At 34.1% G+C, this 27,569-nt stretch overlaps 3 protein-coding genes and 1 long non-coding RNA gene across 6 annotated transcripts; 2 read left to right on the top strand and 2 right to left on the bottom strand.

The window, feature by feature from the left end:
* The first annotated feature begins 260 nt into the window (after nucleotides 1-260).
* LOC110823921 (UDP-glycosyltransferase 86A2-like) lies at nucleotides 261-2,556 on the top strand. Its single transcript, XM_022054418.2, has 2 exons — nucleotides 261-922; nucleotides 1,124-2,556. Exons 1-2 carry the CDS (start codon nucleotides 403-405, stop codon nucleotides 2,038-2,040), a joined length of 1,437 nt encoding a protein of 478 aa, XP_021910110.1. The 5' UTR covers nucleotides 261-402; the 3' UTR covers nucleotides 2,041-2,556.
* Nucleotides 2,557-4,393: 1,837 nt separating this feature from the next.
* On the top strand, nucleotides 4,394-15,501 carry LOC110823963 (phosphatidate cytidylyltransferase family protein). 2 transcript variants are annotated; one of them, XM_088213257.1, is made up of 14 exons: nucleotides 4,394-4,861; nucleotides 5,065-5,177; nucleotides 6,941-7,147; nucleotides 7,335-7,439; nucleotides 8,062-8,132; nucleotides 8,245-8,325; nucleotides 9,520-9,734; nucleotides 10,561-10,750; nucleotides 10,848-10,913; nucleotides 11,756-11,844; nucleotides 12,023-12,137; nucleotides 13,002-13,053; nucleotides 13,150-13,250; nucleotides 14,913-14,956. In XM_088213257.1, the coding sequence occupies exons 1-14, from the start codon at nucleotides 4,662-4,664 to the stop codon at nucleotides 14,916-14,918; spliced, it is 1,611 nt and encodes a 536-aa protein (XP_088069383.1). In that variant the 5' UTR covers nucleotides 4,394-4,661; the 3' UTR covers nucleotides 14,919-14,956. The 2 variants fall into 2 exon arrangements, with proteins under 2 accessions (XP_088069383.1, XP_088069382.1); XM_088213256.1 differs by lacking the exon at nucleotides 14,913-14,956 and adding an exon at nucleotides 14,987-15,501 and having other exon boundaries at nucleotides 4,396-4,861.
* A 2,330-nt stretch (nucleotides 15,502-17,831) lies between these two features.
* On the bottom strand, nucleotides 17,832-22,149 carry ABCF1 (ABC transporter family protein). 2 transcript variants are annotated; one of them, XM_022054587.2, is made up of 5 exons: nucleotides 21,991-22,149; nucleotides 21,635-21,891; nucleotides 20,142-20,426; nucleotides 19,821-20,055; nucleotides 17,832-19,111 (listed from the first exon to the last, which is right to left on the bottom strand). In XM_022054587.2, the coding sequence occupies exons 2-5, from the start codon at nucleotides 21,857-21,859 to the stop codon at nucleotides 18,054-18,056; spliced, it is 1,803 nt and encodes a 600-aa protein (XP_021910279.2). In that variant the 5' UTR covers nucleotides 21,860-21,891; nucleotides 21,991-22,149; the 3' UTR covers nucleotides 17,832-18,053. The 2 variants fall into 2 exon arrangements, with proteins under 2 accessions (XP_021910279.2, XP_088069381.1); XM_088213255.1 differs by having other exon boundaries at nucleotides 21,635-21,886; nucleotides 21,991-22,147.
* Nucleotides 22,150-24,456: 2,307 nt separating this feature from the next.
* LOC110824168 (uncharacterized) lies at nucleotides 24,457-26,880 on the bottom strand. The gene is made up of 3 exons (XR_002541507.2): nucleotides 26,489-26,880; nucleotides 25,714-25,783; nucleotides 24,457-24,990 (listed from the first exon to the last, which is right to left on the bottom strand). It is a non-coding gene; the product is annotated as an uncharacterized LOC110824168 (long non-coding RNA).
* Nucleotides 26,881-27,569: the final 689 nt, after the last annotated feature.

Here is a 27,569-nt window from a genome sequence, read left to right as displayed (position 1 = left end):
TAAGAAACAAAATGCTCCATTTGGGTTGATTCTATTCTATCTTTAAAGAGAACATAAAATATTTATTAATTGAATATAATTTCTCATCGAATAGCCACGGTTCATTGGAAGTTCAAGTAGTTGCTGTTTGGATTGATGATCTGATTGGATTTGATGCAGACAAGTTGGACCCCTTTCTTAATTAATTTATTATATGACCAAAATAAAATAAAAGTAAATTATAATACTAACTACTACTCATTAACATCCACCCAATGCCCCGGAAATGAGGCACGGTCATTCTAATCATTCTAGGGCTTCTCTTTCATTTTCCTTTTAAACAAACGTCAACCATTTCTCTCTTTTCCAATTTCTACATTCAAATCTTCTCTCTTTCTCTTTCTGCGTCAAACTCCCCCTCTCATGGCCGAAAAGATTCACGCAATCCTGGTACCTCATCCATTCCAAGGCCATGTAAATCCTGCAGTTCACTTAGCAATCAAGTTGGCATCCCAAGGCTTCATCGTTACTTTCATCAACACACACTATATACATCACCAAATCACCTCCAAAGCACCACGCCCCAACGGCGCCCTCGTTGACGACATTTTCGCCGGCGTTCGCAAATCTGGCCTTGACATTCGCTACACCACCGTCTCCGACGGGCTTCCTGTTGGGTTTGACCGATCGCTGAACCACGACCAGTACCAGTCGTCGCTATTGCACGTCTTCTCCTCCCATGTAGAGGAGGTTGTGGCCAGAATGGTCGCCGGCGGAGAGAAAGTTAATACCTTGATTGCTGATACTTTCTTCGTTGGGCATTCCAAGATTGCAAGGAAGTTCCGTTTGGTTTGCATATCGTTTTGGACGGAGGCTGCTCTGGTTTTTTCACTTTACTATCACATGGATCTCCTCAGACTCCATGGACATTTTGGCTGTCAAGGTATCTTTTTTCTTTTCTCATACGATGTCGTTTCGTACCATGATACCAAATACTTTCACTAGGCTCACCAAACAAATAAGTAATAATTATTTGTCCCCTAGTTGTATTATCTTTATATTTTTTTTCATAATATAAGAAAGGCAAGTTGGCGTCGGTCGCACATATAATTTTATTTTTATTTATATAATTGTTGACAAGTAGATTGCCGGGAGGACCCAATAGACTACATACCAGGCGTGAAAGCTATAGATCCGAAAGACACGATGTCGTATCTTCAAGAAACGGACACGTCATCAGTGGTTCATCAAATTATTTTCAAAATATTCGAGGACGTTAAGCTTGCGGATTCCGTTCTCTGCAACACAATTCAAGAATTCGAATCCGACACCATTACAGCTCTAAACACCAAAATCCCTTTCTACTCAATCGGGCCCATAATCCCGCTACGGTTCAACAATGGCACGGTGGCTACCAGTCTCTGGTCCGAGTCGGACTGCACCCAGTGGCTCAACACAAAACCCAACGGCTCCGTGCTGTACGTGTCATTTGGTAGCTACGCCCATGTCTCAAAAACTGACCTACACGAGATAGCCCACGGGCTATCTATGAGCAAAGTGAGTTTTGTTTGGGTGGTACGCCCTGACATAGTGAGCTCTGATGATGCGGACCCATTACCGTCGGGATTCAAGGAGGAGATCGGTGAGCGTGGGATGATTATACCTTGGTGTTGTCAAATGATGGTGTTGAGCCACCCAGCAATTGGAGGGTTTCTCACCCATTGTGGTTGGAATTCTATTTTGGAAAGTATATGGTGTAAGGTGCCTTTACTCTGTTTTCCATTGTTGACTGATCAGGTGACGAATAGGAAACTTGTGGTGGATGATTGGAAAATTGGGATTGATTTGAGCAGAAGAAAGTTGGTTAGGAAGGAGGAAGTAGCTAAAAACATAGAGCGTTTGATGAGTGAAAAATCAGGTCGTGAAAGTAGAGAAGCAATCAAGAAGGTGAAGGGGACATTGGAGAAAGCTTTGGGACCCCAAGGATCATCAGATAAGAATATGGAGAATTTCATCAACAATGTTAAACGTTTGGTTTGCAAAGATGTCTCTCCACCTTGACATGGTAAAGTAAAACCTTTGGCTTTAAACTCTGTAACCTGTGTCCACTTTTGTCTGAGATGCCAGATAGCTTTAGCTTCTAAAATTTACAGCCAGAAATTACAGTCATCTTTGGATTGGAAATTTTTCTTTAGAGATTATCTCTAGGTTTGTACCTTACGGATTGAGTGAACTTTTCAAAACAATGAAAAAAAAAAGAATGTGTACATTTATTTTTTCTCTGAAAAAAGAGGGTCTTCTTTTTTTCTTTCTATATTATTTTCCTTTTCGCGTATATGTAAGAAGGGTTGGTAGAGGAATCAAATCCAGGGTATCAAGTGCTAAAACCAGACAACGAGTTGCATATCTTGCAATCTGCTTGAAATTCACAGCCGCAAAACTTCACGTGGTTGACAAATGTATTAAGTTAGTTTATTTAGTTTAGTCTTAACTGATGTAGGTTAGTATTCCTTAATCTATATAAGGATGTACACTTACTTTTTAACATATAATGAAAAATTCAATTCTTTTTTCAAACTTCCCTAATAGCGTTAGAGCAACTTTCCTCTGAAGTTCTCTTTTCTTGTTTCTTGTTTCTCTTTATCTAATCAATTGTTGGCTATCAAAAAATTGTTGTAATAATCCACTGCTATCTACAGATAATCAATTGCCAATATAATATAGATCTCTAATTTTTATGTGTTTAACCACTAAGCCAATCTTTTGTCTCTTATCTTTAATGTAATACACCTTCTTAGCTTGGAAAGCCAACGCAATTGGATCATTGCTAAGGCCATCACCAGAATGTGTTGGATAAGAACAATTTACTAGTGTTGAACCAAAATGGCGCCCTTCTTGTAGGTTCTATTCATATAAATCAAAATTACACTTGGGCAAAACCATTTAATATTTTCCCAAATAATCAAAACAATCATGCTGAATGAAGTAAAAGAGTGTTGAGTTGTGTAAATGAAGCAGATAGCTGGAAATTGGAAGGCAAAACAACAAATAAATTTGCATTGAAGATGGTGTAGCTCTAAAGATGAAAATTAAAAGAAAAAAAAAAAAATAGTCAAAGCTTCAAAGAGAAGAAAAATCTAAAGGTGATAGAAAGAAAATTCAAAGAGAAGAAAATTTGAAGGTAGGTGTATAACTGGATGAAGTAAATGGAAGGCATGCTTGTATCTTATAAATTGAATGGGCTTAACTCTTTGAAATTGAATGTATTTGGATCTTAATTGACATTTAGAGGTAAGCTTTTAATTTATTAAAATGAAATTTTTTTCCATTATAATCATAGAACGACCAAATCATTATTTTTACGTATGCATATATATATATATATATATGTATATACACTGCAATACTGATGTTAGTAAAGAAGAAGAAGAAGAAGAAGAAGAAGAAGAAGAGATGAGTAGAGAAAAGAGAGAGCAAAGACAAACCATGGAGGAGAAAATTTTTAGTTAGATAATTAATTTCTTTTTCAGATTTCCATGTATGTTAAACGTAAAGAAGAAGGTGAGATTTGGCCTTTTACTTTTTAGTGTTAATGGGGTTAATTAATTTAAGTAACGTATGAACCACAAGGTACTAAATTGCTGAAGAAAAATCAAAAGGTGTTAAATTTAAAAATGTTAAAATCATAAGGGGTCAAACTGAAAGTTTCCTTATAATATATTATATTTAACTATTATATATTTATATATTATTATATTTACTATATGAAACATATTATTCAATATAATCAATTAATTATTTTATTTTAATTCATCATAACCTTTTTTCGTAAACATTACAAACTAAAACTGCATATTGGTTCAAAATGGTTTTGGTCGAGGTTTATTTTTTCACCATATATCCCTATTTATTAATGTTAATTAGAAAGAAAGATTATTATTATTATTATTTTTTATTTTTACATTTTGCAGTGAGTATCGGAAAATAGACTTAAAATTTTTAAACATGGGCTTTGGTTTCTTATTAGAGTTTTAGTTTTTATTTTTAGTAAATTACAAAAACTTAATTTAAATTTATCATATTCTACGAAAGCATAAATTGATATTAAAATTATATAAAAATATGATTTGATTAAGTTTAATATTTAATCAAATAAATTCTTTTTATTTTATTGTAATTACCAATTTTACCCTTCATTCATACAGTTTAAAGTACCAATTTCTTCCTAAGATATTTGATTTATTCTTTCTATTTCTCATAATTTAATATGTAATTAAATAGTAAAAATCCCAATAATATTATTGTAAAATCTTCCCCTGTTTTTTAACTTTCTACTTTTGGTTTAAAAATAATTGAATGTACTAGAAAACAAACAAGTGAATGTCGTGATCATCACGTGTCGAAAAATGTTAGTTGGATTGCATCCAACGGCGGACCTCTCTGCCCGTGGGAACCACATCCCGCGTACGCTCGGCCCTCTCATTTCCGATTCCCGTCTGGCGAAATGCTGTTGGCGGATATACTCATTCATCTGCTGATTCCCGCAAGACGGTAAACAGAAAAGTAAAAAAGGCATGCAGCTGACTTGATTTTCTCCAACAAAATTTTACTTCTTCTTCAAATTTTCAAGAATTTTTCCGGGTGAGGAGAAAAGGAACGGCAGTGATCTACGGAGTAGGTTCATGGCTGTGTCGACGGCGACGGTGTCGTTTCTGAACGGAGAGAGAGCCGTGGTCGTCCTGGTAGTCGCTCGCATCCTGTTCTCTCTCCCATCCTCTCTCCTCTTCCATGGCGTCTCCCTTTCGCTACTTTTACTCGCCGCACTCTTCCTAGAGATTCGTGCCGAAACTTCGTCATCACTTCCAACTGTCTTCAACGCCAGGTCCTTTATCTTGATTTATATGACGCTCCTTTTTTTTTTCTTTTGCTGCTTAGGGTTTTTGAAATACCTACTATGGTTGGTGGATAGATGATGAATTCGAATTTGACTTATAAACTCTGTTTGGGAAATTAGGTTCATATTTGCTCCTTTTTTTCTCTCTTTTTAAATTTCGTTTTTCTTGCTTTTTTGTTTTTAATTCGTAGGCCAGGTGCATCGTCGGGTATATTACTAGGGGCGGTGACGCTGCCGGCTGTCATGCTCTCAAAACTGATACTGTTGAGAAGAGCATATTTACTTCACGAAATTGAACCTGAAGGTTTTTTTTTTTTTTTTTTTTCCTTTTGATCTCTTGAAGTTTTTGCGTTTTAAGTTACTAGTTTGGATTAACTTACTGATTCTGGTGCTTGATGTAGGAAGAATTGTAGACATAACACAATTTTTTTAATACATCAACTTGGTAAGTATTAAGCATCACAAAACCTAATGGATTTGATTGCATTATACAACAAAAAAAAAAAGAGAAAAGTGTCACACTATTATATTGAACAACTGAACAGAATCGTCTGTGAGATTGCAAAAGGTATTTATAGTGCTTCTTGAATAAAATTTCTCTACTAGGATTAAACTGAAAAAGACTAGTCATAATAATAGTAGAGAAGTTAAAGTATTAAAAAAATAAAATTCGAAAGTTACTAAAATTATAATACTAGATTTCTAAATAGTATCTTAATTTTAAAGGAATGATAATTTTTAATCTATTTAGGAAAGCTAAACTCTACCATTTTGAATCAGGCACTTAAGCTGTGAATCGGTTAAGGATTCAAATGGATGTTTCTTTACTGTTTTACATTAGTATTGTTTCGGGTGGGGGACATCTTAAAATAAGCAGTGAAGAATATTGTCAATATGTGCTTAGCAATTTCGGTTATTTTCACTCCAGAAAATTTCAGCTGCAATCCACGTTATTATGTCTATCTGTATCAGACTAAGAATATTCTTACTAGTACGGGTTTGATAATTTCAAATGCCAAGCTACTATACTTTCTGCTAGTTGTGGATACATCTAATAAATTTTAGAAATTTGTGTCTTTAATTTTTGGTCCTTATATGTGTATCTAATTATAAAAACTGAGTAGGGGTCTGAGTTCAGTGCTTTATAGTTGTTTACTTCTAACTTTGATATGGGATTGGCAAGTATTGCACTTAACTCAAAGGCTCATGTGGTTATGTATTCTGTTTATGTTCTGTTTTTTTCTTTACTATAATCGCCTAGTATTTAGGATTATATCATAATTGCCGTACTTGATTCACAACTAAATCAATTGCACTCTTATATTAAATTCGATGTCAATGGATTTCTTTTCCTACTTGGTAAGATAGGAATACTAGTTATACCTAACTTGAATTGGACATGGAGTTAGAATAAATATTCGTATTCTATCCCTTGTATTTTATTACTATTCCTATATCTGTTCTATTGAATTAGAAATATTAACCCTGCTAGCCTTAATGTAACTGGGGATTGTGACTCTTGCTTTGAGTAAGTTAATAGGAACTAAATAACGGATGGTGGCAAAATGGAAGCAGAAAAAATGGCTGAAATAGAAGACTAAATTGAAATTGTAGAAATATGAACTTACTTGAACAAGTTATGCAAGAATATGGTACAGCTAGAGCATAGATGATAAAGAAGAATGGAATGACATTTTCTTTTGTCAGGCTGTTCTGAAGATAATCTTATTATTCATTAGTTATTGATGGAAAGAAATGAAACCGAGCATCCATATCTGTTCCTCTTCTGATGTACACCTATTAAAATTAGTATTTTAGGTTCATTCCTCATTTCAATTCTTGGGGATTATTTCCTTTTCCCATATTCTATATTTAAAATTCTATGTAATAGTTCCCCCTGGCCTCCTGCATCCCTTGGAGAAAAAACACCCCAAAAAGGTAAAAATTTGACTAGGTTTTCTTTTTCTCCTTACTGTTCTTTTGTTTTGTCTAGTTTTTTTCTTTTTCTTTTCTTGCTATAAATTTGATCCATTGTATCTTTGTTTTGATGATCTGTCACCTATGCAGAGCTTGAACATATAACAATGCAATACTGGGCTACATCAGCTAGCTGCTGTGGCGTACTCATATTTCTCTGGATCATTTTGTGGTGTGAATCCAGGAATGTGCACCCTTCTTCATCACGTGGCATATGGGAGCCAAAATTTAGCTTAAGCTGCATACTCTTATATGCAGCATTGTGCCTTGTGTCCCTTGCTACAATATCTCATACTGGTACACCTCCCATTATGATTTCTTTGTAATATTTTTGATTGATGCGCTATTGTGACATGGATACTGCTTTTATGATCACAAGAAATCTTGTACTAATAAGTTTTTCATGTCAGTGTTTTAAATATTTTTTATTTATAGAGCTAAGAGATATTATGTCTGACATTATCATTTACCTTTTCTTTTGCAGGCCTTAATGCCGCATTAAAGTGGTTGTGGATACTCTTTCATGGCTTCGCATCTGTGAAATTGATTCAACATCTTCTCTGCACCTTCCCATATTGTGCTTCTATTGGTCTGTCTTCTTTTAATTTTTTTCCCTTTTTTAATATATGAATACTTTTTTTTATCGCATTTGGTGAATATTTTGTTACTAGAAGGACGAGGCAAAAGATAAAGAACAGGCAACCTCTGCCGATTATATCCCAGTTCAGCCCTTCTTGTATAAATATGATGTGAGGTTATTAGAAAAGAACTGCTAGCCAGCCTCTGCCGATTATATCCCAGTTCAGCCCTTCTTGTATAAATATGATGTGAGGTTATTAGAAAAGAACTGCCAGCCAGTCTCTGCCGATTATATCCCAGTTCAGCCCTTCTTGTATAAATATGATGTGAGGTTATTAGAAAAGGGCTGCCAGGTGACAAGTCCTTTAAAGATGTGGTACTATGTTGTAGTTGAACTTTGTACCACGAATTAGGTTATTGCTTCTCTTATTCTATCAATCATTAAAACAGTTACCAGGTTTAGAAACATGCCATCTGCCTTTTTAGTGCCCAGATGGCTTTCAGTAATGGTCTCAAACTGTAGTGATATAGATAATTGTTTTGTGTGTTCTCTTGGAGATCATATTCTTATAATTTGTGATATGGAACTCATTTGTTTCTTGTTCATTCTTTCAATGGTCATACTTTTCCAGGGGAAGCCCTTCTGGTGACTGGGGGCCTTGTTCTCTATTTTGGTGACATGCTTGCATGTTCAATTGCGAAGGTTGTTGATTTCTTCAGCAAATAGTTTTATGACTGATAAGTTAAATTTCTTGAACTTTTTTATGTCAAAAAAAAATTTCTTGAACTTTTGGTGGGTCATTGCTTTCGTGTAGGTTTTTGAGAGATCGATTCCAACAAAACTGGTCTCCATACAGTATGGAATTAAAAGAAGTGAGATAAGCATAATTATTCAGGTATGAATTTGAAATCTATGTAACTATGTTATCAAAGCAGCGACTAAAGCCATGTGTTGCAACTTAATTTGTTTGAAAGAAAATTCTAAAATTTAAATACATAAACAGAGAAAATTGAATTTTAAATAAACTAATTCAAAATAAGGTATAAAATATATTCTCTGACATTCTTCTTTATTTTAAAGATCAAATAAAATAAAATCATTCTACTGAAATTTTATTGAATTAAAAATTCTAATAATTTTTATTGAAAATTTTAATAAATTAAAACTAGTGCAATTAAAAATTCTAGGGAAAATTACCACTTTGGTCAATGAACTGTAGATATGTTACAGTTAACTTTTTTTTTTTTTTTTCTAAATTTCAATTTTAATTCTTGAACTTATAAGTTGTTTCAAAACATATTTTTTTAATGAAATTTTAACATAAGTAGCTACAAATTTTTTTTTGTATTACTCAGATAACCTAGCAAATGATTTAGAATATATATATATATATATTTTTTGTTTAGGGCTAGGAATTTAAAAAAAATTTCAAAATATGGATGTTACAGACCTCATTCTGTTAATGTTAATTTTTAATTATCAGAACTTTCAAATTCAATTGAAAATTAAATATGGATGAGACAAAAAGAATCTGTTGTTTTCTATCAAAATTTTGTTATTTCTATTTTGTTTTGAAAAAAGTTTTAATAGTCATATGAAAATATTATATATTTAAAGAATATTATAAGTTGAAAAATCAAATTCTAACAAAAAATTTTGGAATTAATTTTAAAATGGTAATTTGCCCAAAGTTTTATTGTCTATTTAGTTAAAATCTTGAAGTTCTTTTTCAACTCTGTGTCTTAGGTATGAGTATATTTGGTTAAATTTATAGTTCATCAATTTTAAAATAGATAAAGTTGTAACTATATATATTAAAAAATTATAATATATTTAAATTAAAATATATTTTAGTGAAGTGAATCTCTACTTAAAATTAAACAGTTTGATTAAAATTCTAATAAGTGTAAGATTAAAAATTTTATTTAATTTCCAATTAAAATTTTACTAAAATTAAAACCAAAATTTTTATTATTTTTTTACTATAATTGTATATAATTCGTGTGTAGCATGGGCTATAAATCTAATTGTAATTGATTTTGACTGTGTGGTTATCTTCTGTACATAAAGGTTGTTATTTTCCATTCAGGGAGTGCTGCTTGGCCTTCTTCTTGTCCCGCTGGTATTTAAATTTGTCCTCCATGTATACAGACGTTCTTTCGGGAAGAGCTGCTCAGAGAGGGGGACTGACAATGAGATTGTGAAATCGCTTATATTCTTTTCTTCCCTTGGATTTATCTTGCTCACAATTGTTCCTTCCTGGATGCAATTTGTTCAAGATTTTAATCAGCATCCATTGCTATGGTATTATTTTCCCCAAAATCATTTCAGTTTACTGTTCCTGCACCTGGTTTTCCATGCAGAGTCTTTAGCTCATGCAACGAGGAGCTCTTTCTTGTTCACAAAATGCCAAAAAAAAAAAACACTGTTAAATTTGTTCATTGAGTGATAGTGGGAGAATTTGTATAGGATGTTTCTGTATGTTTAGAATCTTAGGAGGGGAAGAATCTTGGTTATGTTTATTACCTGTGCAAGAGGGATGCCGAATCATGTAACCATATCTTGCTGGTGTTCTTTTGTTGACTGGTTGTGGACTTTGGTCTATAGTCTATTAGGCATCAATTGGGTGATTGCTGGTTTGGTTAGGTTTATGATGTTATCTACCATTTAATTCACATCATTTGCAAGGTGTTCTTTCCTTTACTAACCTGTAATATTGTGATTGCTAGGGTCCTGTCTAGTTTCTAATTGTTTAACATTGACTGCTGTGCTTTCCATGAGAAATAAAGTCTTACAGAAGAGTGATTGCCCCTTAATTAGATGCAGGAAATTGGGTTAGGCTTACTATTGATATTCACCCAAAATAAAAAAGTCATGTTGTTACTGGTACATGTCACTGTTGTTACTTGCATGGTTCTCCCATTATCACTGATAATTTTGATAACATTCTGATGTATAATTTTGATAATATTATCGGTCCTTCTCTTCATTTGCTTGCTATGAATGTACTTTTAGTTAAATTTGTGTTCCGTTTGCTAATGATATTTAATTTGGCCTTCACATTATTATCACATATGCTATGACTCTGCTTAGACGAAATTTCTTCTTATGTTATTATGTCTTGTGCCAGGGTTATTACATTTGTTTTCTCAGAGCCGTTTAAGAGATTATCTTTATGTGTCTACTGGGTATGCTTGATATATGCATCTGTCTTGCGGTTTTACAACATTTCAAGGAAGAGTAAGATGGAGAGGATTCTTCTTCGAAAATATTACCATCTGATGGCTGTGTTGATGTTTCTACCGGCGCTTATCTTCCAGGTGAATAATGGATATCATTTTCATTTCAGCAGCCATTTTCTAGTCCATCCCAGAAGTGATTTATCTAGATTATTATTTTCTTTCTTCTGATTTCCAGCCAAAATTTCTTGATCTAGCATTTGGTGCAGCTTTGGCAGTTTTTTTGGTACTAGAAATTATTCGAGTAAGTCCATCAAACTTGTGAATTTTATGATTTTCATAGTTTGTTGTCAAGTATATTTGAAGAACATGTGAATATCTGTTTAATATCTGCCACCTGTGTTCAACTGGTAATGTTACGGAAGTTAGTATACCATATCCACTATCTAGTAAGGTATAAATTTTTGTGGCTGGAAAGTGGAGACGTTTTTGTCCTCAGACTTTTTGCGGATGATATTATCTAATTGAGTCTAGATCCTGCAGTGATATAGGATAGTTGAGATTCTCTTAAATTTGCAGATGATGAAGAATATCACATCCAATATCCTCCCAAAATATACAGTTGGGAAAAAGATATGATTGCCTGTGCTGGGCAGCCACCACTCTGACAATGTCAAGGAGAGAAAGGAAGGAAGAACAAGAAATCCTAGAGTGATATAGGATATTATCTAACTGATAATATCCTGCGGTGATATATATCCTAGACTTTTTACTGATGATATTATCTAATTGAGTCTAGATCCTGCAATGCTAGAGGATAGTTGAGATTCTCTTAAATTTGCAGATGATGAAGAATATCACATTCAATATCCTCCCAAAATATACAGTTGGGAAAAAGATATGATTGCCTGTGCTGGGCAGCCACCACTCTGACCATGTCCAGGAGAGAAAGGAAGGAAGAAAAGGAAATCCTAGACTGATATTTTAACCCTGGATTTCTTCTAGATTGATGTATATATGAGTAATACTAAGAACTCCTAACAAGCTGCATCTCAGTTTCAAGATATGATTGAAGTCTATTAACTTGGGTCTATAGTTTCTTTACCTTTCTATTTGATCTTATATAAGACTTTATTTTGAAGTCAGGTCTGGAGAATTTGGCCCCTGGGGGAAATTATACATCAATTTATGAATGCTTTCACTGACCACCGTGACTCCGATGTCCTCATTGTTAGGTATGTCATGTTATTGTGGTTATTGTTGAATAACACTATATTTTTGCACGTGTATTGTTCATGGGTGGTACTCCCTATGTTTATAATATACTACACTGTTATTTAAAAAAAAAACACTATATTTTTGCACAAGCAACTGAACATGTATTCCTTGTTGATGTTTATCTCCTTTCTGTAGCCACTTTTCACTATTACTGGGATGTGCACTCCCTATTTGGATGTCTTTTGGGTTCAATGATCGACCGCTTTCCCCTTTTGCTGGAGTTTTGAGCCTTGGTATTGGAGATACTATGGTAAGTCTGCTTAATTTTGAACTTTGCCAATGAATGCTTTCAGCCTCTCAACCTAGAAAATCTACTGCGCAAATCAAAGATAATAGCTAACGTGGTGCTATGGTCACTTTTATTTTGTTAAAATCTCTCTAGCTAAGCCATTAAGTTTCCTATTGAGCATTCATGAGGCAGAACAATCTCTTACTGTTGAACTTCGCCAATGAATGCTTTCAGCCTCTCAACCTAGGAAAGTGTATTGCGCTAATCAAAGATAATAGTTAACATGGTGCTATGATCACTTGTCTAGTTTGTTAAAATCTCTCTAGCCAAGCTGTTAAGTTTTGTATTGAGCATTCATGAAGCAGAACAATCAACTGGTGGCAATTGTGTCAGCAGCAATTGTTTGTGTCTATAAAAGTGTCAATTTCATGTGATATTTAAATATTTTTAGTTTAAATCAACACTATTAATTATTAAATTATATTTTAAAATGGATTATTTCTTGTCATTTCTGGGTTAAACAGGTTGGTGCCTTGTCTTATCCAGGTTCCTCTTAGTAATTTAGTGCAATATATTGGTTGTCTTATTGTGTCAGAAATTTGCCAACCTACTTAAAGCTTGCCAACCAAAAAATAACCTTCTAAATATATAACTTGACTGATTCATGGAGAATATTTGAGGACCAGCCTAATCTATGAAGGCACATTCAAGATTTGGGATCATGGCTTTGAATTTGTGTAAGAATGGTGTCTATGTGGACTGGTCAACTATTATTGGTGATACTGGAATGAGCCCTATATGCCATGTCAGCAGAATATTCTTTCATAGTTGGTCAAGCATGGTAAAGCTCATAACTCACAAGAAGGGTTTTTGTTTTATTTTCAGGCATCAATGGTCGGCCACAAGTATGGTGTCCTTAGGTGGAGCAAAACTGGAAGTGAGCATATTACTCTTTCAATTAAAAAAAGGTTTAGTTAATTTTCCTAGCTGTTGATGTTGGCCTTCTTCCAACTTATGTGATTTCACTTGATAGAGAAAACTGTGGAAGGAACTGCTGCTGGTATAACATCTGTTCTGGCTGCATGCTCTCTTCTGCTTCCACTTTTGGCTTCAACTGGATATATTCTTACGCAGGTCTCTCTCTTTCTCTCTTCAAAAAAACACAAATAAACACATTTCTATCACTCACACGCACATATACACAGAAACACACAGGGATCCATCCACAAGCACATGCACAGAAAAACACGAACACAGATGCCAGCAACCTCATGGATCCACATTGAGGTAGCGAATAAGAATGGATTTCTGGGTGGGAAAGGCATAATATGCACCAATTAACCTTTCCATATAATCTATTCAGCAAAGACAAAAAAAAAATTCCTTTCCACATTATCTATTCAGCCAAAAAAAAATTAAAATTTCCATATTTATCAATTCTTTTTTTTAAAGAACGGGAAACTCACAATTATCTAGTGGGGAAAAAGGGAAGACGGTGCTTACTTGACTTTATTTATTTATTTACTTTTGAGGTACTTCTTGGCTTTAATACGTGAGGAGTATTTACATGTATAGAAAAACCTACCACAAAATCTTAACTGTACAAATTGACTTGACAGTTTGCATGGACAGTCAATGTAAGATAAACTAAGAGGTTGTTTGTGATTGTTGAAAAAATATGTTTAAAGCAGCACTATTGTTTAAGTTCTTAAAAACATGTAAATTTTTTGTTTAATATAGATAGTTACTTACTCAGATAAAGTGTCAATTGTAAAAAACATAGTGAGTTTTTAATTAAAAAATAGTAAAAAATAATTTACTTTACAAATAGTTTGATCACATTATTTTGTGTATGTGTTAATTCTAAGGTGTTAAAAGAGTAATTATGTAAATAGGTTTGCTAAAAAACTTAAGAATCTAAAAGTTAGAATAGGGTGCTTCTTTTCATTTTCTTAAATTCAGTTTAAAAAACTAATAAAAATCATGTTTTGGTGTTATTGAAGGCTAAAACTGAAATTGCGGCATTAAAGCTGTGCATATAAACAGTAAATATGATTCCAAACACCCTTAAAATTTTTCGTATCCGTATAAGCTTGTAGAAGAATATTGTTAAGGGTCTGTGAATGTTTAACATTTCTTTTCTATATGTATTTTTCCCTTCAGAAAAGTATAGGGAAAATTTGTGCGTTTTGGACCTAATGGCAATTAAGTTCATTAAGTGAAGAAATTAGACCGCAGTCTCTATGTTGTAAACAAACTTGCAATTTAGTACAACAGACTAATAGATGTTAAAATCACTGTTAAAATATAAATTGTTTCTTTTTTCGGGATTACGTATAACTTGTCAAAAAAAAAAAAAAGTAAATGAAATTTTGAAGAAAATTGAATAATCTTAACCCTTGATTACAGTGTTTGTAGAATTTTGACTTCTTAAACTCGATCCCCAATTTCGGTTAAGATTGTTCTGTTTGTTTTAAGCTTTCATGTTTTATTTTTAGAGTTCTTGTGTATCTTTTTGGAAAAAAAAAAAAAAAAGATTAGTTTGTGATTCAATGTTGAATGATGATTTTAACATCTGCAATTAATTTATCAGAATGACTTGTAATTTTGTTTAAACGTAGATGGGCTTGTAATTTCTTAAAATAAATGAAACCGGTTGTAATTAGGTCCAAAATCATTGGTATTATGTCAATTTTTCATATTTTAAACAGTTATTCGTGAAACATGATGATGATGTGATGTTTCGATATAGTATTAGTATTCTGAAAGACCTTTTACCTAATTAATGTTGTGAAGATTTAGAGAAGAAAGAAAAATCACAAATACTGGCACAACTCCTATTTGGTTGATTTTCAACGATATTTCTTCAGGATTGGCTCTCTCTTCTTCTGGCCGTTACTGCAAGTGGAATGTTGGAGGCCTACACAGCTCAACTTGATAATGCTTTCATACCGCTTGTCTTCTATAGTCTTCTAGTCCTGTAGATGTAGCTCCAATGTCCCAACAACAAATACACAAAGCGGCAATAACAAAATCCTCAGGTCCTCAGGATGTTTCTATGGTTATCATGGTATACTTCACATTCAGTTTTTTTTGTTTTTTCTTTTTGTAGTTTACTAGGGATGTGAAGAGCCTCTTGTATGTTATGGGCTATAGATCAGCTTAGTTTTGAATTTCGTATAGATCTGCGGGAATTAGGTTTATCAAAGCAGTAAGAATGGGGCAGGTTATATATACGTTAGCAAAAGCATGCGTGCTGTACGTCTAGGTTATCTAGACATTTAACATTGTATTATGGGTTAGTTAAAGGACCTACATATTCTCATGTGTATTAATGTATGATTAAGTTCAATTATCCTTGAATAAAGTTATTAATTTTTAAAAATATTATATTACTAATATATATTGATGTCAGTATATCGCATTATTAGCCGTATATTCATTTTTTTAATTTAGGTCAAATTATGAATTTAATCTCTAAATTTTTGGTTTTAAATTTTATTTTAATTTTCAATTTTTTTTTTTCAGTTTTTTCAAGAGAGAGGGTGTTAAAATTTAAAACTGTAAAATCATGATTTTTTTAGCAAATAGTTTTTTTTGTTACTTATTAATGATAAAATTAATTTCAATTAAGAAATCAATAACTATTCATCTTCTTCTCTAATTGAGAGAATAGTAGAGAACGGAATACAGAAAGGAAGAAGAGAATCTGCAGGCGGAAGTCCCTTCGCCACCAGCTGCAAACACAGCACCAGGTTCGTTCTCCGAGAATTTGCCGCCCCCTGATGCTCTGCAAAATATGAGGAATATGAAGAAGAAGGGTGAGAAGAGCTGCAGAAACGGAGCCCATATCCCCTTTATAAATGGGTTATTTCCTTAACATTATTTTGAGAAAATGGGGACATTCGTTAAAAAAAAATATGTTAAAAGAAACGGGGATGAGTAGAGCAGCAAATTGGCGGAGCCATTCGAAGACAGTTGCTCTGATCTGGGTTATTTTCTTAGTATTATTTTACTCCCTCTTCCAAATGGCTTTGTTATTTTGAATTCTATGAGCACAGTAGAAGATGAAAAGCTGGCCTCCATCGCCTTCTCGACGCAAAAGATGAGGAAGAAGATGAGAAGGAAGGATGAAAAGAGCTGCAGAAACGTGGCCCAGATCTCTTTTATTTTATTATTTTGAATTTTAAGAAATAAAGAGGGAGATTGGACTTTAAATTGAAAAGGAGATTAAAGAGAGCACAGATTCCTTTTATATTCCATCGCCAAAGTAGGTCTGCTCCATCTGCAGAGGCTTTTTTATTATTCAAATTAAAACTTACAATTGTTTCGAAATGAGAGGAATGGTTTTGGTGGTTGGAGATGAATACTCTGGCAGTGAGCAGATCTCAGTGACGATATATGGTGCTTTAGTAGAGCAGAAGGTGTTTCTTTAGGTGAAGATTTTTCGGTTGAATGCTTTCTTGACTTCTCCGATGGTGAACTTGGGGATGGGTGTCTTTTAGAAGAGAAGTAGGGAGAGTATCATGAGATCAGGGAATAAAGTAATTTTCTTTTTTCCAATTAAACCTAAGCTAATTTTATCTTTTTCGTTTAAATTTATCGGGAATTAGTCCTTTCAAAAGAAAAGTTCCGATATTATTTTGTAATTAAAAAATAGAATAAGTCAAAATTTAGAGACTAAATTAATATCTCACCCTTGATTTATTCTACTTAGAAAATTATAAAATTTTAGTTTATACGAATTCTTGAGGCTTCAACAGGATGGCCATTTGGCCAATTAATTATTGGAAACCAGCATTCGGTATTTTCCTTTTAGAAATATCTTCTTCTAGATCTCCCTAAACACAGTTCATGTCCTTGAAAGTTCCTAATGTTTTCCTACTAGGAGCCTCTTTTTTGTTGTGGCTAGGCGTAGGGCATGAATCTGTGGACGTTTATGGGACATCGGCGGCGGACAACTATCCCGGGACATGACAAGTAACATCTTCACCTTTCTTTTTCTTTGATGAGATACAGTCAGCCAAGTCTTGATATTTTGTGGGGTTATTTGGAAAGATTTCAAATAAAACTAAAACCAAAACTAAAAAATGGTAGTGTAAAACATTACATTTGGAACTAAACTTTTTTATTTTAAAAAGAAATCCAAAAGTGTTGCGATCTATGCGGAAATCAAACCTTGATGAAGATGTTTAAATAAAATATTTTAGTATTTGTTTTACATGGTGTTTTGCTTTAAGAACTTACTAGTTTTTTAATAATTCTGTTTTTCAATAATGTGTTAGATTAGTATTTTATCTTTCTAATTTATAGATTTAAGTTTATCTTTAATATTTAGACAAAATCCACTTGGTTAAAAATTTTTAAAAATAATATCCAAGTTTTAGTTTAATATTTAGCATAAATCTTCAAATAAGCGCTCTAACGTCACTTTATTATTACGATTTTTCAGCTTCTTGTTTTCCATTTCAGTTCACCGGACATCAAAAAACTAAAAGAAGCTTTTCTCCTACATCTTTATTCCTGTGTCTCAGCCGCAGATATTTAGTTGGTCATATTAGAAGCAAGATAGTCTTGTCTTTACAATAGCCCATTTTAATTAGAAACCGTTTCAATTTCTAGGCTCCAAAATGTCTGATAATGGATATGATGGAAATAAGATAGAATAGTAAAATTCAGTTTGCAGTACCAGATAATGACAAATACACTATCATGTATCATAACCTCGTAAAACCATAGAGGCTAGTTACCCACTAAACTTTAAAAAAATAAATATGTTTTATGTCTTCCTTACTTCGGCAACTAAACAATAAATGCCAGAAAATAAAACAAAACAAGGAGAGGATAAGGAACAGAGTGACTTAGAAACAACAACATAGCCACAGTAAACTTAGCTCAAATCCCGATCAGGACTCATCCAGTGTTGAAAACCTTATCTTAATCGGATAAACCAGCCTTGTTTTTAAGATGCTCTTTGAAGTCCATAATGTCACCTTCCCATCGAGTTACAGTTTGATTCTCACACACCCATATCTCATGGGCAACCTGGTTTATCAACCTGAAGTCATGGCTGACCAGAACCATACCTCCATCCCACTCGTTTAGCGCTTCTGCAAGAGAGTCAATTGTCTCAATATCTAAATGGTTAGTTGGCTCATCCAAGAGCAGTAAATGGGGCTGCCTGTATGCAAGCCATGCAAAAATCACCCGGCTCCTTTGCCCATCTGACAAGTTTTTCATGGGCATCACCTGGGCTTTACCAGAAAGACCAAATTTCCCAATCGCAGCCCTCATCCTTTCTTCTTCATTCCCTGGGTACTCCCTGATCATGTATTGAAGGGCAGGCATTTCCAAATCAAGTTTTTCAGCCAAGTGCTGATGGAACTGTGCAATTCTGAGGTGGTTATGGCGTCGAACCATACCATCAAGGGGCGCCAAGTCTCCTGTCATTAATTTCAACAAAGTACTCTTGCCAGCACCATTTGGTCCCACCAGGGCTATCCTCGAGTCCAAATCCACACCGAAATCAAGATTCTTGTAAATGAGATTATCAGGAGTATAGCCAAATGTAACTTCCACAAACTGCAACACTGGTGGGGGGAGTTTTCCGACATCAACAAATCGGAATACTAGAACCTTGTCTTTCACCACTTTCTCTGTAAGCCCACCTCTCTCCATCTTGGCCAGTGTCTTCTCTTTGCTCTGGGCCTGACGCGCTAGTTTGGCTGACCCATGACCAAACCGAGCGATGTACTCCTTCATCGAAGCAATCTGCTCCTGCTCCCACTTGTACTGTTTCATTTGATTCTCTTCTAGTTCAGCACGGGTTTGAACATACTGATCATAGTTTCCAGTATAAAGCTTCAGTTTTTTGTTTTGCATGTGGATGATATTTGTACAGACACCATTCAAAAAATCTTGTGAGTGTGACACCACTACAAGGATGCGATCAAATCTCTTCAGCATCTCCTCCAACCAGACACAAGCTTCTAAATCTGTTTTGGATGAAGAAAATATATTAGCATCACAATTGATACAATTTTTTTCTAAAAATAGGAAATAAAATTTATTTTTTGGCTAAGAATGAGAAGAAAATTTCACAACTGTTATATGAAAAAATATATTTTTTTGGATAAGAATGAAACGTAAATTTCAATACACTGTACATAAATAAGGCAATAAACAATGTCAAAGAAAAGCATCAAGCGCAAAGTGAACATCTGGCACAAATTGCACTTTATCAGATAAATATACATTCAAATTCAATCCACGTGAATGCGCAGTCCGTAGAACCATCAATACTGTCCAAACAGGCAAAAGTTCTGCAACACAGGGTTATGATGAACACAACTGAATACAAAGATTCCATTGCCAAATTTATGATTTATAGCACAAAATTTTATCGTATTTAATTCTTAACCATGGATCAATTCTATTCTCAATTGCTTCTTCCATAATTTCAATAGAATGATCCATGTCTCATGGGGAAATGGGTAATCAGAAAATGTCCTTTATTGATCCTATATCCATTGTCAAAGGTAAGAATAAGAATTAGGCTAAATCATAATTTACCCACAATGGAAGAAGCCATGAAATTCTACTGAGTGACAATATAGTCCAAAAATTGTCCACTGTTATGAACAAAATTTTATTCTTCTCCAATACATAGAGAGAAGTAGAAATGTTAAAAGCAACAAGATTTACCTAAATGATTGGTTGGCTCATCGAGCAACAAGATTGTTGGATTAATGAAAAGTGCCCGTGCTAAGGCAATTCTCATTCTCCAGCCACCAGAAAAATCTTTCGTTTTCTTCGCCTGCATCTTCTTGTTGAAACCAAGACCATACAAAATTTCAGCAGCACGTTTCTCTGCAGTGGAAGCATCTATAGCTTCCAAACGCTCATAGATCCGTTCAAGTTGTTCCCCACCTCCATCATCCTATAAAATAACAAAAATGGGATTCATAAACTAGTTCATGGAAATAAAAACAGAGAACATGATATAAATTTATAGTTAAAACTCACCTGCGATGCCAAGGCTTCTGCTTCTTTCTCCAACCTCAATCTCTCCTCGTCACAGCTTATGACAGCTTCCAGTGCAGACATATCAGTAGCTTCAATTTCTCGGGTGAGATGATAAATATCCATGTGATCAGGAATTGGGAGCTCTCGGCACCCTATTGCTGTAAGAAGCGTAGACTTTCCACATCCATTCAACCCAAGCAAACCATAACGTCTACCATAATTGAGCTCCAGCTCAGAGTCGACAATAAGATCATGCCCATGGAAAGTAACCGACAGGGATTCTATCTGCAATGAGAACAAAAATCACACAACTACCAAATATCTATAGTTCGTTACAAGTTCAATCATACGCAAGTATGGAGATTCTAATTGCACAAAATTACCTTGACCAAGGGGTTCCAACAAGGATGAATTATTCGACTACATTCACATAGGAGAATTTCAAGAAATTAACCCTGGCAAGGTAGTTGGCAGAACCACTTGGCGACAGACCCAGCATCTGGCCTAGGCCCGTGTCTACTCTAGGTGCACCAAGCTAGCAACAATAAGCTAAAAGTGAGGCTAAATAAGCTGAGGATCTCCAGACCATTTGCAAGCCTATACTTGTGAATACGACCAGAAAACATATAAACCAAGACCATATACCCAATTTAGTATAAGATTAAGAAAGTCAACTACCCCTTCACCTACATCATTGTTAGTGGATGATCAATAAAGATAACATCATTTGTTTCCGGTGCCATCATATCTTTTTCATTCAGGTCAAAACAGTTTCACTACAGTACAGCTGCCTTGAAATCACGCTTCTTTAGAGAAAGAAAAAGGTGCAAACACATACTTCCACAAGAAATTTGACTCTGTTTCTTGAAAAAAAAAAATGTCACCTATCCTTTGAAACGGTTCAAGGCACAAAATTCATTAGAGCTTACATTTTGCAACCAGTAAGGTTGCAAAATCATAGAGTGCTCAAGACAACACCAAAATTATACTTGAGATTAAAGAACAGAAAGTTATCTTTCTCAGCAAGGGTTTGTACATATATAAGAAAGTTTGAGGGAAAACCTGGCTCACAAGTAACTAAGGTGGCACTAGTTTACAACTGGTTTCTAGAATACATTTTGCCAAAATCTTTTAGTACGTGAAGAAAAAATAAACTATAACTATTATTCAAAAGGAAGCCTAGTTTAGTGTTCCTCAACCAAGAAGCAAACGAGAACCTAAATCAAGAAGTAAAACATTCGTAGCACTTAACTACTAGCAATTAAACACCGTCAAGATTCAACTCGAAGTCCCTTATGTGCACAAGCGTGTTTATATATAGGATAAAATATATATGTGCATAAACTTTGCTTTTTTGTCGCGAGAGTTTATTATGTTGGAAAATTACTCAAAGGAATTCCACTTTTAATCAATACTGGAAAGGTACAAGTAACATCAAATTTTCCACATCACCAAACCGCAACAAAGACGATTCATTAGATAGAAGGACTTACGCGAATATCTCTGGATAGAGGATGCGAACAAAGGACACCGGTGCAGGTCCGATCAGATATCTGCATAGCTCCAACACCATTAGACAAGCTATCAACTCCATTCTGCGTGTCGGATGCCGCAGCGGCAGCCGCCGCCTTGGAAGACGCTGCAGCCTTCCCGCCTCTCTTAGCAGCAGCAGCGGCCTTCTTCTGAGCCGCCTTCTTCTTGCTCGCGTCCGAAACCATCTTCTTATTCACCCGACTACTAACCCCCTAACCTGAAGAAAAAAAAACCCTTTAAAAAATAGAAAGACAAAAAAAAAAAAAAAAACTTCTGATACAGACCCAAAGCATTTAGCATCGGGAAGAAAACTTACCAGTGAGAGACCGGAGACGAGATCCGAGAAGCGGGAAGCGTAGGACGAGATGGTGGAGGATAGATCTAGGGTTTTGGAGTATGAGACTCGGGTACCTGTGGCGAAAGGAGGAGCTTCCCTATCGTAGGGTTACGGTGATGTACAAATTCATTTGGTAGTGGAGTTTTGAGTACTTATAGAGATGTGGAGGGACACGTGTACGGCAGTTATGGCGTTCTTTCAATTGGTTGCGTATCAAAATGAGGTTCTTTCAGTCAGGTCGGTTAGAGGGTGCGCTCCCTCTAGTTTTTTTTTTTTTTGGTTTTTTTTGACAGAACGACGACGTTTGCTTTCTGAAAGAAATGACTTGGACCTGGGTGAACGTTAAGCCCAATATATGAACAGTTAAGCCCAATAGAATTAACCAGATGTGAATTTGCGTCTGAGGTAATATTTGTTTTCTGTGGAATCCATAATAATGTCAAGTTATTTTATTTATTTATTTATTTTATTTTTATGTAATGACATGAATTATTTTGTGCTTAAATTATTTAATGACTATTAACATGAGATTAACTGGTTTTTTAACAAATTATCAAAACATTGCATTGAGTGAAACAATTCGCTATTGACATTTACTCAAGAGTACTAGCTTAATTTCAATTAAAACACATATTTTATTTAAATTGGTGTCGTGAAGATACCAAATTTTTTATAATGGGTATTAATCTTTTAACTAGTATTAATTTATTATTCATTAATGTAGAAATTTTAATATTCTAATTTTGAAGCTGCTGAAGGCATAATAAAAATAATACTTAAGTAGCTCATTCATATACCTAAAAATATAATAAGATATTGAAAATTATTTGAAATCAAACGAACCACTAATTAAAATATATATCTGTCATAAAAATTAAAGTGACTGCAATCTACATATTAAAATAGCAGCTAAATTTAATAAATAAATATCATAGAAAAGTGGAAATAATTATCAGCAGTAACAACCTTTCTATTTATAGCAAAATTTATATTTAGAAATTCAATCATTGAAGTAATCATTCATTGAAATAACCATTTTTTCACTCAATGCAATCCGGTGACCTGTTCGTATTGTCCTGCTCCAGCTCCCCGAAGAGGAAGGAATAATATGTGAGAAAAACCAAACACCATTTTCATCTTAACTTCTGCTAATGCCACTTTGCCTCATTCTTTCAGAAACCTGTAGAAGAATTTTGCGCTTTGTTATTACGTTATTTCTTCCTTTTTGTACAGTTCATCTAATTTTGTTCTTTTTTTCTTGTACTAGCTCAACTTGTCATGTTCCTCAACTTACTCCCGTAATTGAACCATTTCCTGCTTAATTTGATCTTTTATGTTTCCCATAACCTCTTTTTCCTACTTGGATAAGAGTCACCCGCAAGTGTTGATTTTTTCTGCCAATCCAACTCCAATGTGTTTCTCTTGTTTGTGTGTGTGTGGGGGGGGGGGGGGGGGGGGGGGGGTGTGCGTGTGTTTTATGGCAGTCTCGGTTGAGTGAGGCAGCAGCAGATGCCGTGAAGGAGCTGCTTCCAGAATATGCAGAAAATGATTTGGGGAGTGTTTGTTCATTGATACACAAGAAAGCAGCATCTTTACCATCAACACGGCAAATCCAGTCCTTATTCCTAAACCGATCACTCACACAAAGCATGCAGGTTTTGGATGCAAATATAATGGAGACAGCAGAAGAGACCTTCTATAATTCAAATGTGGATGCCATGATTGAAGCAATCCAGCAGAATGTTACGGTATCTATATGAGTTTAAATCAATCCTCAAAATTTGGTCTTTTTTGTTGCATGTTCTCTCATCCTTAATCCCAAATCCCAAAACAGACTGAATGGGCAGATCAGGTTGAAAAATGGGAGATCTGCAGCCTTAACAAGACAATATGCCCAGATATGTGTGTTAATTAGCACTACTCTACAAGATCTTTTCTTCTTTAAATCGGCACATAAATCCAGTTTGACTAAAATTTTTCTCATATCTACAACATGTTGTGTACTTTGATTTCAACAGATATGCATCTGAAGGTAAAAAGGCTGCTAGTGACTAAAACTGAAAGTTTCGTGTAAAAGAAACTGTGGATAGAGAATGCTGACTATATTTCTCAATATTATAAAGCATGTTCTCTGCTCTGATTTCACCCCATGAAGTTGTCTGCGACTAGCTCCGCCCCTTGTCTTCTCTCTCCATCTCTTTCTGCTATTGAGTGTTGTGTTTTCGGGTTGGATAAGCCTTGGTTTGTGCATGGGTTTTGAAGGATTGTTCATCATGGGTTGGTTTAGCAAAATGGGCTAAGGAAATATTTGATGGATGGGGCGAAATAGTAACTGCCTTATAGGTAAAATTAAGAAATATATCTAATAAGGGTGGAATTGAACATCACCATAAATGTGATTGGTTTAATTAAACAATGAAACAAAAGGCCCAACACAAGATAAAATGTTTGAAACATCTCGTGATCCTGGTTTAACTAAAAGTAATTGTAGCAAGAGGAATTTACATTACAACTATAAATTAAAAATAATATCAAGGTTATGTGAACCTTAAAGTATGGGACTAAAGAAGTTTACAAGCTGTACATGGAGAAATATACGAAGAAGTGTCCTTCTAAGCCAAGAACCAAAAGCTTTAAGCCATAAGCTTGAAGGTGTTATTATCATAGATGACATCCCTTGCTAACACCTCTTTTCATTTCTGATGGTGCCACAGTTAGAGCAGAATTTAGGCAACTTTTCATATTTAAAACTCATTCAACAAAGATTTAGAAAGAAATATAGCAACGGCTAATGGGTTGTCAATACTGAGATTAATTAGTTCAAATTTCATCTGGCCAACCCACCAGCATATTTAACCAGCAATATCCCCTTGTATTAACTGACCAATATGTTGAGCGATCATTCTAGCATTAGTTGTATCACGCAAGCCAAGCAGAAAACTTAATATGAAACTCAAAACGATGTAAGAGAGTCCATATCTGCCAACAAACAGAATAGAATTACAGTTCTTTGAAAACAATTAGGGCAGATTTAGTATTTCATGCACACTTATTTAGAACTTTCAATTTCTTAATTTCACATTGGAGATAACATATGAATAGATTTTTTTCAAGAGAACTGAGTATAATAATATTTTCTAGAGATGTATAAAACGTACTAACACGTTGGATAACACTAAATTGATTGATTTTGATAGTAACAACAATATTAAATAAGAGAATCCATTTAAATTAGTGTTGTATGTTACGAAATCTATTCCGTGAAGTTGCTCTATATTGATGATATATTACGAGATAGTTATTGAATAATGATAAAAACAAATGTACACGGAAGAATACTTAAGAATGAATAGTAGATTTAGGAAGATGAAATTCATAATTAGTAGGCAAAGTACTTACAACAAAAATATATAGAAAATACAAGAGATATTAGCATCCTAAACTTATCTTTTTAACAAATATAAAGAATTTACAACTAATAATTGAAGAAGATGCAGTGGATTAGCTACACTATAGTTTAATTCAAAATCAAATTAAGATTTGGAGATGAATTTTATAAAAAATTTAAAAATTCATCCATCTCAAACACACCAAGTATAAATGTCTGAAATGTCAGAACACATGCATTGTCTGGTCATACTCATTAATGCTCCAAAGTCATATAATCAAAGATATACAGTGAAATGAAATAAATCCCATTACCTTCCAAGCCACGTACATGCAAGCCAATCGATGAAATTTTTTATGGATCCATCACACACAGTACAAAAACCTGCAAGCCATATATTTTGTCAACAAACACCACTAAAATCTTTCGAACTACGACTCGATATATACATACATATATACTACTTTATTTTTCTAACTTTATTAGATAAAAACAATTGAATTTTTTGGCGGGCAACTATGTAGGTCTGAGCATTCATCAGTCTGCATTGATAAAATTAAACCGATTTTTTTAAATTGATTTGAACCATTTCTAGTTTTGGATCATATTGATTTATAGTTTGCTTTCTTTTATTTTTAAAAATTTTAAATAAAAGAAGTGTATAACCTTACAACTATGTATGTCATCGTAGCATAATCGAAGTGGAAAGTTGTTTTAGTTGAAATTACAATTTTGTCAAACTTACCTTAAACCTAACAATAAAAAAAGACAAAAAATAGTATAATCTAGGAATAACACAGAATGTATATAGAAACATTTCCTAAAAAATATTATAGTGATAAAAATAAGAAAATTTTTACCTTCAAATATTAACCAAAACTATAGTATGCGAAATCTTATGCGCACACAGCAGTTTGAGCCTTTGTTTATGTCCTAGCTACCTTTTTCAAAGAAAGCTACGAGTATCTTTAAGCTTCTCTCTCTCTCTCTCTCTAAAAATATATATATATTATATATATAACACGGACCACTGATGTGTGTTGTATGTAGTGCAATAGATGGAGACAGCAGAGAGAGAAGTTTAAGTACCTGGAGATGCCTTAGCTTCTTCGTTTGTTCTGAATCACACTAGCTTAAATTTAAAAGTTAAAAACAGCACTGTAATCCCTTGCCCAAAGAACAATAATTCATTAAACGAGATCTGAAATTTAAAATGATCTTTAAAAAAAAAAAAGAAGAAATGAAGAAGCCAAAATGACATTCATCTGCACCTACACCTGCACCTCTCCTTTTTTGATCTTTCCCGGTTAATATTATACTGTACTACTTCTATATATATATATATATAACTCGAAAGAAGAAATAAGGTGCAGGTGCAAATGCAGATAAAGGAAACATCTTAGCATAAAATTGATCAAGCTCTCACAAGTTCCCAAAGAATATGATCACGTACAGTTATATTTATAGGAGGAGGAGGAGGAGGAGGAGGGAGGGACCCAGCTCTAATTTTCTCTTTTTTTACTCTCTTTTTCTTATACTCCAAACGACATTTAAGAGAGAAAAAAAGGTGTTTATAGTGGTGGAGAAGATTTTGGATAAGGATTTCGCAAGATTCGCCATGGAAAAATAGCGGGAGAGAAGGAAAGTCGGGTGCCACGTGAAGTGCCACGTGGGAATTGATATGTTAACTAATTGGATGATGCCACGTGTGAAGATATCTGACAGGTTCCCTGTGGGCGTGGACAAATCCAACATTGGACAAAACGAAAATTTCAGAAAAAGCTAGCCTGTCACGTGGGTCCTACCTCCATCCTCTCTTCTTTTGATAACGACGTTCTTCCCCTGCTTCTGTTTCTTCCCCTTCGTTTAGATGATAGTTACATGTCAAACTTGGGTTTAGGGGATGTTTCATTACATTTAAAGAAACATATATTATTTGAGAAGAAAAACTATTTGTAAATTAAATAAGACATATTAATTAGAAAGTAAGTCATGAAGAGGATTATCTTAGATAATTATAAACGTTAGTATAAGGTTTATATTATATGGACTAACTCTAACATCTATTCTCCTCATGAAATCAAACACAAAAGAGAATTATGGTTCAAGAATCTGATCTGAAGGTTAATGTTATATCACTTTTTAATTAAGTAGAATATTTCGTGCAATT

The sequence above is a fragment of the Carica papaya genome, chromosome 2, assembly GCF_054855325.1.
Source record: "Carica papaya isolate Zhongbai chromosome 2, ASM5485532v1, whole genome shotgun sequence".
NCBI classification, from domain to species: Eukaryota; Viridiplantae; Streptophyta; class Magnoliopsida; order Brassicales; family Caricaceae; genus Carica; species Carica papaya.
Note: the sequence above shows the minus strand (reverse complement) of the source record. Positions and strands in the feature narration are given on the sequence as shown.